This window comes from Monodon monoceros, unplaced genomic scaffold (genome assembly GCF_005190385.1).
Source record: "Monodon monoceros isolate NGI ecotype Baffin Bay Population unplaced genomic scaffold, NGI_Narwhal_1 Super_Scaffold_12, whole genome shotgun sequence".
NCBI lineage: Eukaryota > Metazoa > Chordata > Mammalia > Artiodactyla > Monodontidae > Monodon > Monodon monoceros.
Genome location: NW_021703768.1, coordinates 56,207,052 through 56,223,567, shown reverse-complemented (window position 1 = coordinate 56,223,567; position 16,516 = coordinate 56,207,052). Strand labels below are relative to the sequence as shown.

The window sequence follows — 16,516 nt, the reverse complement described above, 5'->3', positions numbered from 1 at the left end:
TCCTGTGATAATAAACCATAATGGAAAAGAATATAAAAAAAGAATGTCTCTGTGTATAACTGAGTCACTGCTGTACAGCAAAGATTGGCACAGCATTGTAAATCAACTATACTTTAATTTAAAAAATAAAAATAAATGATCTGTGCCAAAAAAGAAAAGAAAAGGAAAGGAAAAAAATGGATCAATCTAAAGAGAGAAACACAAATCTGTAATTGTGGTTAGATGTGTCAACTCTTCTCTCAGTAACTGACAGAACTAGATGACCCCACACCCAACAACTGCAGAACATACATTCATTTCAAGTGCACACTGACCAAGGTGAGAGTATGATAAGCTTTATTTATTTATTTTTGGGGGCCATGCGGTGCGTCATGTGGGATCTTATAACCCGACCAGGGATCGAACCCACACCCCCTGCAGTGGAAGTCAGAATCTTAACCACTGGACCACCAAAGAAGTGCTGCAAGTATGATAGGTTTTAAAATAAATCTCAACAAATTTCAAAAAGCTTTAAATCTTACAGATTATGTCCTTTGACATTCAGAATGTCAAAGAAACAATAACAGTAAGATATTTAGAAATGTCCCAATGTTGGAAATTAAACACACTTCTAAACAATTGACATGTCAAGGAAGAAATCACAAGGGAAGGACTTCCCTGGTGGCTCAGTGGTTAAGAATCCACCTGCCAATGCAGGGGACACAGGTTCAAGCCCTGGCCTGGGAAGATCCCACATGCCGTGGAGCAACTAAGCCCATGTGCCACAACTGCTGAGCCCATGTGCCTGGACCCCATGCCCTGCAACAAGAGAAGCCACCGCAATGAGAAGCAGGTGCACTGCAACGAAGAGTAGCTCCCACTCGACACAACTCGAGAAAGCCCACACGCAGCAACGAAGACCCAATGCAGCCAAAAATAAATAAATTAATTAATTAAAATTTTAAAAAAAAGAAATCATAAGGGCAACTAGAAAATATTTTTAACAGAATGATAATGAAAACAGTGTATCAATATTATGGGATACATTTACAGCTTAGATGAAAATGTATAGCTTTAAATGTCTACATTAAAAAAGAAGGGTTTAAAATCTATGTTCTAAGTTTTCATCTAAGGAAGCTAGAAAAAAACAGAAAATTAAACCCAAAGTAAATACAGGCATACCTTGAGGATATTGCAGGTTCAGTTCCAGACCACTGCAATAAAGTGAATATCGCAATAAAGTAAGTCACACAGGTTTTTTTTTTTTTTTTTGGTTTCCCAGTGCACACAAGAGTTACATTTACATCACAGTGAAGTAGTCTATTAAGTGTACAATAGCATTATGTCTAAAAAAAGCAATGTACATACTTATTTAAAAATATTTTATTGTTAAAAAATGCTAACCATCATCTGACAATGCAGATGGTTTGCCACAAACCTTCAATTTGTAAAAAAAAAAACGCAGTATCTGTGACATGCAATAAAACGAGGTATGCCTGAAGAAGGAAAGAAATGCTAAAGAGTTTTTTAAAAACCAATGAAAACACACAAACAATTGAAAACTTAACATAGCTAAAAGCTGGCTCATTAAAAGACTTTTGAAAGTCAAAAACCTTTAGCAAGACAAGAAAAAAGAAAAGAGAAAGAAAAATCATTAATCAATGAGATATATCACTATAAATCCTACAAACATTAAAATAGTAAGTGAATAGTATGAAATTTTTATGCCTATAAATTCAACAACTTAGCATCTAAACTGACACAAGAAGAAACTGAAACTATAAATACCCCTATATGTATTAAAGAAATTGCATTTATAATCAAAACCCTTCCTCCAAAGGAAACCATAGGCCCAGATGGTTTCACTGGTAAATTCTATCAAACATTAAAAGCAGGAATAATACTAATCTTAAACAAATTTTCTCAGATAACAAGAGGGAACACTTTCCAACTCATTTTCTATGACCACCATAACCTTGGTACCAAAAACACAAAGACACTAAAAGAAAATTATGAACCAATACTCTCATGAACAAAGATGCAAAAAATCCTCAAGAAAATATAACAAAAATCAGCAACATATAAGAAGAAGAATACAGTATGACTAATTGGGATTTATCACAAGAATACAAGGTTGGTTCAAAATTTGAAAATCAAGGACTTCCCTGGTGGCGCAGTGGTTAAGGATCCGCCTGCCAATGCAGGGGGACATGGGTTCGAGCCCTGGTCCGGGAAGATCCCACATGCCACGGAGCAACTAAGCCCGTAAGCCACAACTACTGAGCCCATGTGCCACAACTACTGAAGCCCGCGCGCCTAGAGCCCATGCTCCGCAACAAGAGAAGCCACCACAATGAGAAGCCTGTGCACCGCAACGAAGAGTAGCCCCCACTCACCGTATCTAGAGAAAGCCCATGCATAGCAACGAAGACCCAACACAGCCAAAAATAAAATGAATAAAATTTTTTAAAAAAATTGAAAATCGATGTAATTCACTAGTCCATTTTTACTTTTCTATACTTTGCCCAAAGACCTGCTGGGACCACACTAAACTTTTAATGGAAGAGTCTAAACTGCTTCTAAAAGAAATAGTCTACTGACAAACTTATCATTAGTCACATCTGAGGGCTCCCCTATACGATCAACTTCTAGCCTTCACAGAACTTTAACATTCTGTTCTCCTTATATCAGAGATCAACATTTGAAAAGGAACATAAAGAATATAAAAAATCCCTCATCTTTTGCAGAAATAGAATGACTATTACAATGTACACTGGTTCCCAGTAAATCAGTCCATGCCTAGTCTAGTTCAAGAAAAAAAAAATCTTTCTTAATGGTCCCTTTAATTAATGAAAGAAAAAGCCCATGGTTAGATAAAAATCTCACTATGAATTAGAAATGCACTAGAGCAACATGGTGTGCACTCAAATGCACTCCAACCCAGGAAACTTGTAATGAAGTTTCTCAGCAAAAGGAACTATAAGATAGAAAAAGATCATTCTTTTAGGCATATTAAAGCACTAATTGATTAACATCATTGCTGTTGTTAATAGTATCACTGGAAAAAAGAAAAATAGTATCACTGGTTGCCCCCAAAGTTAAGGTGGCCTAGGAAAGCAACGGTTAGACCAGATATTGAGAACTATATAACTCAGCATGTTCTCTTCCTAGGAAATTCAGAGATATATTTTGTGTTCAAAATATACCCTTAACCCAAAAGTTCTGGTACATTTATCTACCTTTTTCATTACCTAACTCTTCTTTTATCTTAGTTTCACTGGCTTTATTGGTACTCCCTCAAATCCATTTTAGAAATAGGAAGATATAAATAAGAAAATATAATACTGAGGTTAAAGAGATTGTACTCATTTTATTTTATTATTTTTAAAAATTTATCTATTTATTTGTTTCTTTTATTTTTGGTTGTGTTGGGTCTTCGTTGCTGCACGCCGGCTTTCTCTAGTTGTGGTGAGCAGGGGCTACTCTTTGTTGCGGTGCACAGGCTTCTCATTGCACTGGCTTCTCTTGTTGCAGAGCACAGGCTCTAGGCATGCAGGATTCAGTAGTTGTGGCACGTGGGCTCAGTAGTTGTGGCTTGCGGGCTCTAGAGCGCAGGCTCAGTAGTTGTGGCACACGGGCTTACTTGCTCTGCGGCATGTGGGATCTTCCCAGGCCAGGGCTTGAACCTGTGTCCCTTGCATTGGCAGGCGGATTCTTAACCACTGCGCCACCGGGGAAGCCCTGTACTCATTTTAGAATTGAGAAATACTACATTACTTTTTGAGCTATAAAGGACAGATGTACCAAAAACACAGTAGTGAAAAAGGATGGACTGAGATTTCAACCAAAGGTTAAAAAAATAGTAATTTTTAGTCTCTTTTCGATCAACAAACATAATGGGTTTACTTTACCTTAATTTCTATCCTTGCTCTGTGAGGAAAAAGCTGTCCAATCATAGAAAAGTCAGTTCCTACCATGCTGATGGCTAAGAAAAACATATCTGTTTCTGTAAAAGTAGAAGATTTAGAAAGACTGAGAATAATCTTCTAAATATTTCAGAGGAAAAAAATCTTACCTAAGTATATTTTTTGAGTTAAAAATAAATCTGACAGTACTTAAGTTTTTTATTAAAGTCCAGTAAATCTTTTATCATAGAAATATATATCTACATACACGTACATAGACATATCTCAATTTTACTGCAAGGAACCTCATGGATCTATAAACACCTTCTTTAAACTTTTATATAAAAACATGGTTTAAGAAATTTGCATGTTCAAACCAAAGCAGCTGGAATTTTTAAAAAGACATTCTGCCTATCTGGTCTCAAGTGCCTTGAAGAAAACTGTCAGTCATAACCAGTATAATACTGCTGCTACGTAGGCAACTAAGACGTTCTAAGTAGTATGTGAAAGAAAGTAGCTAGAAAAATACACAAGAAACTGCTAATAGAAGTAACCTCAAGAGAACAGGATTGGGGAAGTCAAAGAAGTGAATCTTTCTTTTCATTCTGTATTATTCTGTTGTGTCTGAATTTTTTCCCAAAATAAACTGTATTATTTTTATAATAAAAGTAAGTACTAAGCAACAGCTTGCAATAGGTAATATATACTTTTCTAACTGTGTACTTTTTATCATTAAAGACTGTGTTACACAATACTGAGGTAGAACATTATTAGGAGCATTAAAAATATTGTTCATTTTTCATTAAAATGGTATTTGTTGTACAGGGATTTGACAAAGAATATTCCAGCCAAAATGACCATAATGCTAACTCCTCAAAAGATTTCTAAGATAAAGTCAGAGGTATAGTCCCATCGTGGGGGGCAGGGGAAAGGTGCCAATAAAATTAGCTAGAGAAAAAAATTTGCTAGTTTGTTTTTTTTTGTTTTTTTTTTTTACTTAGGGGAGACCTGGTTTAATTCAGAAACCGAGAAAATAATTCACCTTATTTCCAATAAATAATCTACACAATTTAAAATGAAAATCAGTTACCTTTATTTGACCATGGTTTAGAGTAATAGTTTTTCCTAAAGCTGGAGTATGTAGTTGTAGAACCACGCTCAAATATGGGGTCATTTTCCTCAACAACACAGGGGACTTTGGTCCTTAAAACTTCTACAGTTAAACTGAAAAACAAGTAAGGAAACAAACAGTAAGTGAGATTTTAATAGCTATATTTTGAAATTTACCATGGTAAAATCATATCAAAAGTATAATATACATTTGAAGTATGCATATTTTCCAAGAATCTGCAGATTTTCACTCTAGGAAGCAAAAAGAAATGTCAACTTTTTTTCAAAATCCTTAACAGCAATATAAAATTTACAAAATATCTTTAGGCCACCTAAATAATTGTTTTTTACTGACTTCTGCATGTCCCCTATATTTAATATGTATTATCTTATCATGCAATACCCAACAGGGGATACTGCGAAATATAAGCATTTTATATTTACATTTTATATTCCTGCACACAAAGCAGTTAAATATGCTTTTAAGAATTTAATTACCAATAAAATCATCATCACCAAATAGTGGAAACAATATGCAAAAACAATTATCATTAATAGCATTACATTTACGTTTATCATAGAATTTACATAGTATAAAACAATTTATTACTAATAAAACTGTCAGAAGACTTTCCATCCCTCTTTTTTATTTCCTTACTAATTTAACTTCTTTTTTTATTTTTAAAAGTATTTATTTAGGGGCTTCCCTTGTGGCGCAGTGGTTGAGAGTCCGCCTGCCAATGCAGGGGACACAGGTTCGATCCCTGGTCCGGGAGGATCCCGCATGCTGCAGAACAACTAGGCCTGTGCACCACAACTACTGAGCCTGTGCTCTAGAGCCCATAAGCCACAACTACTGAGCCCACGGGCCGCAACCACTGAAGCCCGCACGCCTAGAGCCCGCACACCTAGAGCCCGTGCTCTGCAACGAGAGAAGCCACCGTGGTGAGAGGCCCACGCACCGCAGCAGGGAGCGGCCCCCGCTCGCCACAACTAGAGAAAGCCTGTGTGAAGCAACGAAGGCCCAACACAGCCAAAAACAAATAAATAAATTTATAAATTAAAATATTTATTTATTTGGCTGCACCAGGTCTTAGTTGCAGCACACAGATCTTCGTACCCTCGAACGGGATCTTTAGTTGTGGCATGCAAGAATCTTTTAGTTGCGGCACGCAGGATCTAGTTCCCCGACCAGGGATCGAACCTGGGCCCCCTGCATTGGGAGCACGGAGTCTTAACCGCTGGTCCACCAGGGAAGTCCCTTATCTTCTTTTTTTAAAAACACACATTAGAAAAAAAAAAAAACAAAACACATTGGAAAGACAACTAAATTCCACAATGCCAAATTTGAGAAATTTAATGTTATAACTAAGAAATTAAGCCAGAAAGTCAATTAAAAATCATAAAATATGTTAAACCTATGTTTCATTGTATTTTCAATAGTTAACACCACACACCAGAATACGGTATTAGTTAATAATACATAGCTTGAATATTGACATCAAGGCTGAGTCAATCTTCGAAATATATTCTCAGTGGAGGACATCATGTGATTAGTTCAATAGCTCATCTCAATTACCAGTAAAATTAGTAAAACAATGGTAGTAGGTTAGTGGGTGGCAGGTCAGCAGTACCATCTTCTCATATAAAGGACAGCATTATAAAAATTTCTGAAAATTATAAATGAATGTAACCCATCTTTCTATTTATAACATCCATTATGCAAATATAAACATTAAAGTCTAAGTGACAGTGACAAATACAGAAACTCAATGTCTCTCATTAGACAAAGCTCATTTGTTCTCATAAAACCACAATCTATCTCTCTCTCTTTTTTAACTTACCTTTCTTCATCCAAAATAATAGAACCATCTTCTGCCACTTTTACTCGAGGAACCAGCAATGGCCCATCATCCATCTCCTCTTCTATTTCTTCATTATCTTCACCATCAGGAGTACTCTTACCTTCTTGCCTACCAAATGTAAAGGTAGGTTAATTCATACAGCTATGAGAAATATTCCTTGAACATTATGAACTTCTAAAACAAATTACTGCACTTTCAACCTTCTAGCTATTTCCCACTTTCCCTATAACCTAATTGAAAATACTATGTGTTGTTAAGGCCATGGTTATAAGATTTTCTCAAATTTTATCTAGTAGCATTTAATAGGAGTCTTTACTCTATTAAAGAGAAATAAGTGCTCATATTTTCTATCTCAATAGAGTATAAGAGTAAACCATCCAATAGTATGGAATTAACAAAAATAACCCTTACAGCATTAGTTTCCAGATCATGTTATTACCTCTTCAGAACAACCCTTGGGGGTTAGTTTTTCATGCCCATTTGAAACTTGGAGAAGATAAATTAGTTTTGCTCTAGATTACACAACAGTAAGAACAGACCAAGAAGCCAAACAGTTTTCCAAATAATGACTCCAAATTCCATATACTTTCCATTCAATTACATTATCTCTTTAAGGTCTTATTGAAAGAAACATAACCTATAAATCTGTAAAAACATAACTATTTCTGAAGCTTGTGAGTTCTGCTTTAAAACAATGTGGATTCTAAGAAAGAGTAATCATTACAGGGAATTTCCTGGCAGTCCAGTGGTTAGGACTTGGCGCTTTCACTGTCGTGGCCCGGGTTCAATCCCTGATTGGGGAACTAAGATCCGGCAAGCCACACGGTGTGGAAAAAAAAAAAAAAAAGAGTAATCATTACTTAATGATTGTTACTTGAAGCAACAACCAGAAAGTCCCAATGTTTCTGCTAATTTTCCACAATTCCCTACCTTGAATTACAAGTCTACAATAACTTCCTAGGAGGTCTCTTAGAGGGATTTCTTAGGAATAAACTAATATATGACAGTGAAGGCTTGAACACAAAAAGAGACTCTCTAACTGGCATCAAAACTATACCTACTGAAAAAACAAAAAACAAAACTATACCTACTGAAGGACAGTGTATACAAAATGCTTAAAAAAAAAGAAAAGGAAGGGGAAAGGAGAAAGGAAAGAAAAAGGAGGAAATAGAAAAAAACTATATGTTTGCTTGCATAGACATAGACTAGCATTAGAAAGATAAGTTAAAAATGTGGTAACATTTGTGGCCTCCAGGAAGACGGACTAGACGGCAGAAAAACAAAATTGGAAAACTTTTCTCAGTACACTTTTGTTCCTTTTGAATTTTGTACCATGTGAATATTACTATTCTGAAACAAAACCTTTTTTAATTCTAAACGCTTTAATTTAAAATCATAACTCTATTTATACATGTAATATACAAGGAGTGTGAGGCTTTCATGTTGACTTAAATCAAGCAGTAACTTTTATTCTTGTGATTCCATTTAAAAATTCCTATCACATGTAATTTAACTAAAACAGGAAGCATCATTTGATTTCTTTTTTTTTGTGGTACGCGGGCCTCTCACTGCTGTGGCCTCTCCCGTTGCGGAGCACAGGCTCCGGACGCGCAGGCTCAGCGGCCATGGCTCACGGGCCCAGACGCTCCGCAGCATGTGGGATCCTCCCGGACCGGGGCACGAACCCGCGTCCCCTTCATCGGCAGGCGGACCCTCAACCACTGCGCCACCAGGGAAGCCCTGATTTCATTTTTTTTAAAAATTTACCCATAACAGAATATATTCAAAACAGATGAGATGCTTACTCTCTTGTCTGGACTGGTGTCAATGATTTTTCAGTTTTCTTTTCTTGCTCCAGTGAAGAACTATTAAACACAAGTCAAAACATACCTTTTAATAAATAAGTAATTTACATTTTGTCAATTCTATCTGAGGAAGAAGCAAATAATTTTAACTTGCAATTTTTTAATGATATACCATAACACTACCATTAATGATGGTGTGGTCCAACACTCCATTTTCCAGTCAAAAACTTTTGTCATCAATATAAATAATTTGTTAGGCCCTAAGTAGGGAACACTCTTCCCTCTAATTCCTCAGTGAAGGCATGAAACAACCTAAGTGGCTTGTTTCCAACTCCTAGACGTCAAACAACTCAAAACCTAGGTTTCTGGCTCTTCTCTTAACTAAGCCAAAGATGTACTGAGCCTGAAAAAGACTACACTGAAAATATGCCATTACTCCTACATCCACCTGCTACACCATCAACAACACAGTGAGGAGATTTATTATAAACTCTCTGCCTCCCCAGGCTAACTTTGATTAAAGAAGCTTTGTTCTTGGAGGATTTGTTAATCAAATGCCACTGTATTTAATGAGGAGGTAGGATACAAAAATAAGATCACCCCTTTAGATCACCTTATAGTATGTAAGAAATGTAAATGGCAAACTTGATTAGAGAAAAGTTGTTTAGTTGGTTTTACTGCATCTCGGTAATAAAACAAAAGAAATTTTTTTTTAATCTCAGAGGTAAAGGGCATCTTTACCATCCCAAGAAAACAGTTACTTGAAATAGCACTAATTTTTTTTTTTGTTTTTTTGTTTTTTTTGGCTGTATTGGGTCTTCATTGCTGTGTGCGGACTTTTTCTAGTTGCGGCGAGCGGGGGCTACTCTTCATTGTGGTGTGCGGGCTTCTCACTGCAGTGGCTTCTCTTGTTGCGGAGCACGGGCTCTAGGCACATGGGCTTCTCTTGTTGTGGCTCATGGGCTCTGAGGCGCAGGCTCACGGGCTCTGGGGCGCAGGCTCATTTGTGGCACACGGGCTTAGCTGCTCCGCGGCACGTGGGATCTTCCTGGACCAGGGATCGAACCTGTGTCCCCTGCATTGGCAGGCGGATTCTTAACCACTGAGCCACAGGGAAGTCTGAACTAGCACTAATTTTTGTTATAAAATTCTTATCCAAAGGACATCATATGTGCTATAAATTTTGTCAACATGTTGTTGGAAAACATGAAACCATACTTTAAAAGTGATACTTACTTAAATCACCATATACTCAAAGAAAGTAAAATAGAAATAAAGTTTACTTACGTCATTGGATTGTTATTTGGCAGGTAATATATGAAGTCTCTCATAGTCATTTTGGAACGATCTGGTGGCCTCTGACTTTCATTTACAGCATATTTGTTTTTCCATTGCTTCTAGATACACAAACACACAGAGATACACTTCTATAAAAATAGAAGAATTTTAGGGGAATTCCCTGGCAGTCCAAAATAATAAAAATATTATTTTAAAAAATAAAAATAAATTTTAAAAAATTTTAAAAAAGAAGAATTTTACATGTATATATTTAAGTATACAGCCTACTGCTGTATTCATTGCAAATGCTTGAAGATTATTCCTATCACAATTATGCCTAATTTGAGGAAAAAATTTATAAACTTATATTAAAAAGTTGTAGCACATAAAGGAATTTTAAAACACTAAAGTGACTGGGACTTGGGACTTCCCTGGCGGTCCAGTCGTTAGGACTCCAGGCTTCCACTGCAGGGAGCCGGGGTTCGATCCCTGGTCAGGTAACTAAGATCCTGTGTGCCACGTGGCACAGCTAAAAAATAATAAATAAATAAATAAAGTGACTGGGACTGCATAAAAGCTCAACGTATAAAATCATGCTTACTGATGCTGACTAACTACAATAGTGTACTGAAAATTTATATATAGCTTTTATTTGCCCTGTAGTGAGTTGGAATTCTGTATATTTTATAAAATTCTTGAAGCAAATTTTTAATTCCCTCAAATAAATCTAATTAAGCAGATTCTATAAAACAGAGAACATTTTTAGAGGCTTAGATTTTAGAAGATATGAATTCAAATCCCATATCCTCCACTGATGTTTGACACAAAGCAAACAACCTCTCTGAGCTTATTTCCTCCTCCTCCTGTGTAAATAGTGATAGCCACTTCGCACAGCTGAGATATTTAAATGAGATAACGAATATAAAGCACCAAGGGGGAATTCCCTGGCAGTCCAGTGCTTAGGATTCCATGCTTTACTGCCAAGAAACTAAGATCCTGCATGCTGTGCGGCACGGCCAAAAAAAAAAAGCACCAAGATAAGTGCCTTCCTCTTAGTTAAAAAAAGGAGGGCATTCTATAAATTAATAATAAGAGCTGACATTTGTTGGGCTCTTACTATTTGCTAGACACTAGTCTAAATTTGTCAATTTAGAAAACATCACCAATTCATTTTGCTCAACTACACTTGTCTTAATTCAAATGAATATAACTCGCGTCAATTGGACATCTTCAGGAAAAATCTCACTGAAGGTTTAGTTTATAAATACATCTGTACGTGTATCTGTATATGTGTGTGCACACACGTAAAACTTCTGTTTGTGGCCTCCGCCAAAAACAATGAAAGATATAGATAAAAAATATATACAAAAATTAATATCGTGAAAAAAATAGCTTATTAACTCTATAGTGCTTCTCAATCGTTCTGTTAACAAAAGGGGATATTCTGGGACTTCCCTGGCAGTCCAGTGGTTAAGACTCTGCGCTTCCACTGCAGGGGGCACGGGTCCAATCCCTGGTTGGGAAACATCCAGCAGCCAAAAAACAAACAAACAAACAAAAGGGGATATTCTATTAACATGAGGGATGTTACTTGGTTTTGTTTCCCTCATCAAAATGCTACAGATGCTTGTTCTTCCTCTGAATGATGCCTAACATAAAAACAGAAATCTAGCAGGCAACAGTCAAAATTCTGATTTTTCTACCATACCTTCTCTTTCCTCAATTCTTCTTTTAACATTTCTCTCAGTTTCTGGGCTTTATATATTCGGTATCTGTCTGAGCATGGCTGTTTCTCTTTTGTTGGAACAGGGTTTGGCTGTGGAGTTTCTTGATTAACTGTAGATAAAGGATGAGGTTCTGAAGGAACACTGACACTAGGTTTAACCAGACTAAAAGTACTTGATACTCGCTTTCTTCTCTGTGAAACAGTAGAGGAAGATTTACTGGATTCTTCAACATCCTTCCCACCATCAGTCTTTTCATCACTGTTGAAATTTTAAAAGAAAAAAATAAGGGCACCATGGATCTTCTTTTAAATATTTCAGCCTTAACAACTAGTCTGACAAAAATCCAAAAGAGCAAAATCTCATTATTAATAATCAATGACTTCAACAGAGGTTGCAATAAAATTTTTGTTCAGTACATCTTTTTAACAGATATGGAATTCTAATGAAGACTGATGATCCTTTTCAAACTTCAAATCCCTAAAAACATTATAGCACATAATTTTATGCTCATCCTAGGTACCTCAAAAAACAAACAAAAAAACCTAAGTTACAAAACAAAGCTTAATTTGCCTAATTTGAATTATTCGATAACTGAGAGATTTGTTTTCTTTTGATCTAAAAAAATTTTTTTTAATTGAAGTATATAGTTGATTTACAATATTATATTAGTTTCTGGTGCACAGCATAGTGATTCAGTATTTTTACAGACTGTACACCATTAAATGAGAGTTGTTTTTTAAAATTAAGTTTATAATCCACATTGACACTTCCTAAAGTGATCTAAATTTTTGGCATTTTACTTTAATTATCAACTTGAGATAAGTTAAACCAAACAAAATATCAACCTCTGAAATATTTGTATTGCAGTATTTGAAGACATTCATTTAGCTACATTAATCAAACCAAATTCTGTTTGAGGCAAAAATCATTTATCTTTTGTCAGGTATAACTCTACTTATTCAGCTATCAAAATAAACTCTTCACTCAAAAAAAGTACTCAGTCACTTCAAATTACATATCCAAATTCAGATTGGATATAAATATTTCAGGAATTGCTTAAAAGCAAATTAAGAGGGTGTAAGTCAAGAATTAAAAGCAGTCTACTTTTTTCATATGTTATGATTAGTTTTATATAAAAGTGAAAAAATGCCTAAACTATAGAATAACTTTTCCAAAAAGTATCCAATTTAAATTCTTATCTCAGCCCTTATAATGTGATACATGTGCCATTTGCATTTCACCCAATCAAGATGAATGCATAAGGACAGAACATATACCCTATGGATTTTTACAATTAGCAAAGACCCACCAAAAGAAAAAGGAAACACATGATAAAAAACCGAGTATAGTCCCTAAATGTCAAGTCTAAGAAAGCAATATCCTTGAGCTTAAATGTCTCAAGACTACAGAATAAGTAATTTACTAAATTATCAATAATCATACATTCACATGAAGTTAACAGGATCTCTGTGAACTTTATTAATTTAACAGTAACTGGTATTTCTATTCCACTGTTGGGAGAAATTCTGAAACAAATTCATGTAAGAAACTTGGAAATTACTAAGCATCATTAAGCTATCAAAATAATACTCTATACTAAGCACCAGCTGAGGTCAACAGAAGCCAAGCCAAAAGAGAAAAGAATAAAATTGTCACCTTCCTGTCACAGTATAAATTTATACCATCTCACTGTTATTTAATAGGGTTGATTTTCATTGGTTTCCTCACATTTATAGTATAAAAACAGAGGCCATTATTAGCTCAACATGTCTTAACTTTAACTACTTTGCTCCATCACCTTTAAACACCTAAAGGTAGGCAACTATTCTGTCATGTCCCGTGCAAGACAGTTTATATCAGTTATTTCTAATCTCCACAATAAAGAGTTACATTATCCCCGTTTTGCAGATGAGTACATTCTGCCTGGGTAAAGTCCATAAACTGTTAACTTAAGTAGAAGAATCCTGAACGTAATGTGGTACATGACACATGCTTTTCTGTTCAGAAAACATGGTCACCATAGTTAAAGGGGCACACCCTCAAATCAAAACAAGTAACCAGTTCCTTTCCATTGACATAAATCAGCAGAATCAAAGTAACACTGCTCTTCTTTTAAAAATAAATGTTTTCAAGATTAAAAAAAAAAAAAACTTACTCCCGTAAAGTACTCCAAAAGAATGAAAACTGCGATAATCTAAATGCTCTAATGAATAGTACCACGTGTGGATTTTCTTGAAGATTGCTAGACCTGGATTCCTCCCACCACCACTTGAAGACATGGTCGCCTCCCCGAGAATCTACACGCTGTAACAAAATCCACACTTGCCTCACCGTGGTTAGAGGGACCAACTACAGTTGGCAGCGTGTTCCTCGGCCTCAACTGTCAGGCTTAGTACAAGCGAGGGGGTACTTCTACGGTAAAGTTTCTTTGCTCAGCTTCCAGGTGACACGCCCGGAGAGGCGGGGCAGATGAAAATGCTCCCCTCTGCAAGTACTTACCTGCTCTTGGGAGTCTTTTCTCGGAGCTCCTTTTCCCCACAATCCACCGGGGGCACATCTGTGGATTCCGCGGGCTCCGGGACAGAGGCCGCTGCAGGCTCCGGCGGCCTGGGAGCCTCTCGTTCACGCTGTGGATTGGGGGCGGTGGAGCCCCTGGCGCCTGCTCCAGGCCTGACATTGGGCTTCACGCTAAGGCGTGCCCTGCGGAACATGGCGGAGCCAGGGGGCCCGGGGAGGCGACCCCACGGCCGCTCTCAACCCCGAGCCCCGACCGCTGCCTGGAGAGGGCTTTAGGAACTACGCCCTTCCCACAAAGCCACACCAACAGCTCAGCGGGCAGCTACCGCAGTTTCACGCCCCCGCCGCCGCCTCCGATCTCCCGCCGCCGCCTCTTCTTCATGACCCTGCTACACTAATAGCTAAGTTTCCCCCGGTACCTCGTTCCCCGCCCTCAGAGGGCGCCGGAACTGATTACGTCATCATCCAGCGCCGCGGAATGACGCACAGCACCGGAGCCATGGTAACCGTCAAGTTATGGAGCCTGGGTTACCGGTGAACCGGAAATTGAGACGCCAGACGGTGTACTCTTCCTTCTCCAGGGCTCCTTAGGATTTGTTCAAAAGAGCAGAAGGAGGTAGGCAGTCCTTCAGCCCAAACTCTTACAGGAACTATTAAAATCCCTGGCCGTAGGACTTCCCTGGCTGTCCAGTGGTTAAGACTCCGCGCGTCCACTGGGGGTGGTGCGAATTCCATCCCTGGTTGGGAACTAAGATCCCTCAAGCTGCGCGGCGAGGGGGGGTGGGGGGGGTGAGAATGCAGGCAAAAACAAAAACAAATTGCTGGCTTTTTTTTTTTTTAAGAGGGTCCTGTAGAACGCTGCCTGTTCATCAGCGCATCCCTAAGGCTTAAAAATTCTAAAATGAAAAAAAAAATTCTAAAATGAGGAACTTCCCTGGTGGCGCAGTGGTTAAGAATCTGCCTGCTAATGCAAGGGACACGGGTTCGAGCCCTGAGCCCTGGCGGGGGAAGATCTCTGTGCGCCACAACTACTGAGCCTGAGCTCTAGAGCCCGCGAGCCACAACTACTGAGCCCATGTGCCACAACTACTGAAGCCCGCGCACCTAGAGCCCGTGCTCCGCAAGAAGAGAAGCCCTCACACCACAACGAAGAGTAGACCCCGCTCACCGCCAACTAGAGAAAGCCCAAGCACAGCAACGAAGACCCAACACAGCCATAAATAAATAAATATATATTTTTAAAAATTCTGAAATGAGTAAAACATAGATTAGAAATTAAAGTGTGAAGAAAGTGATAATAGATAACTCCTAGGAAGGGAACTGAGTTCCTGGGAAACACATCGTGGGAAAAAAGAACATTCACTGTATACCCTTGTTTACTTTTTAATGTGACTGTAATACCTGTTCAAAAATTATTATAGTTAATGGGAATTCCCTGGCGGTCCAGTGGCTAGGACTCCGCGCTTTCAGTGCTGAGGGTATGGGTTCCATCCCTGATCAGGAAACAGGTCCCGCAAGCCCTGCGGCACAGCCAAAAGTTTAAAAAGAAGAAAAAAGGAAAAAAATATGGTTAAAACTTTGTAAATTTTTAAAAAAATATGTTATTAGGCTCATTTTAGGAGAAACATGGAACTTTTTAAATATATATATATATTTTTCTAATTTATTTTGCTGCACTGGGTCTTAGTTGCTGCACTCGGGATCGTCATTGTGGTATGCGGGATCTTAACTGGTGGCATGCATGCAGCATCTAGTTCCCTGACCAGGGATCGAACCCCGGGCCCCCTGCAGTGGGAGCTCAGAGTCTTACCCACTGGACCACCAGGCTAGTCCCAAAACTTTGTAAATTAACGTGAGCGTTCTTAATCTGCTTCAGGAGAGAGCAACTGAGCAATAAGCAAGACATTCTGTGTGGGAAAGGAAAATTCAACAAATGAACAAGATAATTTAAGAATTATTAAATGCCATGAAAGAAATTTATAGGGTGATATGACAGAGGTTAATGAGAGGCTGGTTTACTTTATGTAGGGTGGTTAGGGAAGTCCTCTATGATGAGAGGAAAAATGTCCAGAGATGAGGCTGACTCTAGAGATTATGGGCCAGTGTTTGAACCAGTAGTACAATTCCCCTGATGCATAGAAAACAAAGGCCTGACTTCCTTCTTGGAAGGAGAAGAAAATTCTACAAGAACATCCTGCTACATTAATGACAAAATGTCAAAGGAATAAAATCCCGAACTGATTGAAGAGATTGCTAGGTCCAGAAGGAGAAAGAAGAGAGACAAGTGTCTAAGAGTAGGAAAGCAAGACTGAAAGTACAGAGACAAAAGA

General features: G+C 37.8%; 1 protein-coding gene across 5 annotated transcripts in view; it reads right to left on the bottom strand.

The window, feature by feature from the left end:
- BDP1 (B double prime 1, subunit of RNA polymerase III transcription initiation factor IIIB) overlaps positions 1 to 14,584 on the bottom strand; it is an 85,731-nt gene extending 71,147 nt beyond the window's left edge. For all 5 annotated transcript variants that reach the window (XM_029217257.1, XM_029217259.1, XM_029217258.1 and 2 more), the window contains exons 1-7: positions 14,169 to 14,584; positions 11,651 to 11,927; positions 9,952 to 10,061; positions 8,665 to 8,724; positions 6,839 to 6,967; positions 4,975 to 5,108; positions 3,891 to 3,985 (exon numbers count right to left, since the gene is read on the bottom strand). In XM_029217257.1, coding sequence (XP_029073090.1) covers positions 3,891 to 3,985; positions 4,975 to 5,108; positions 6,839 to 6,967; positions 8,665 to 8,724; positions 9,952 to 10,061; positions 11,651 to 11,927; positions 14,169 to 14,380 — 1,017 coding nt within the window. In that variant the 5' untranslated portion in view covers positions 14,381 to 14,584. The remainder of the gene's footprint in view (positions 1 to 3,890; positions 3,986 to 4,974; positions 5,109 to 6,838; positions 6,968 to 8,664; positions 8,725 to 9,951; positions 10,062 to 11,650; positions 11,928 to 14,168) is intronic.
- Positions 14,585 to 16,516: the final 1,932 nt, after the last annotated feature.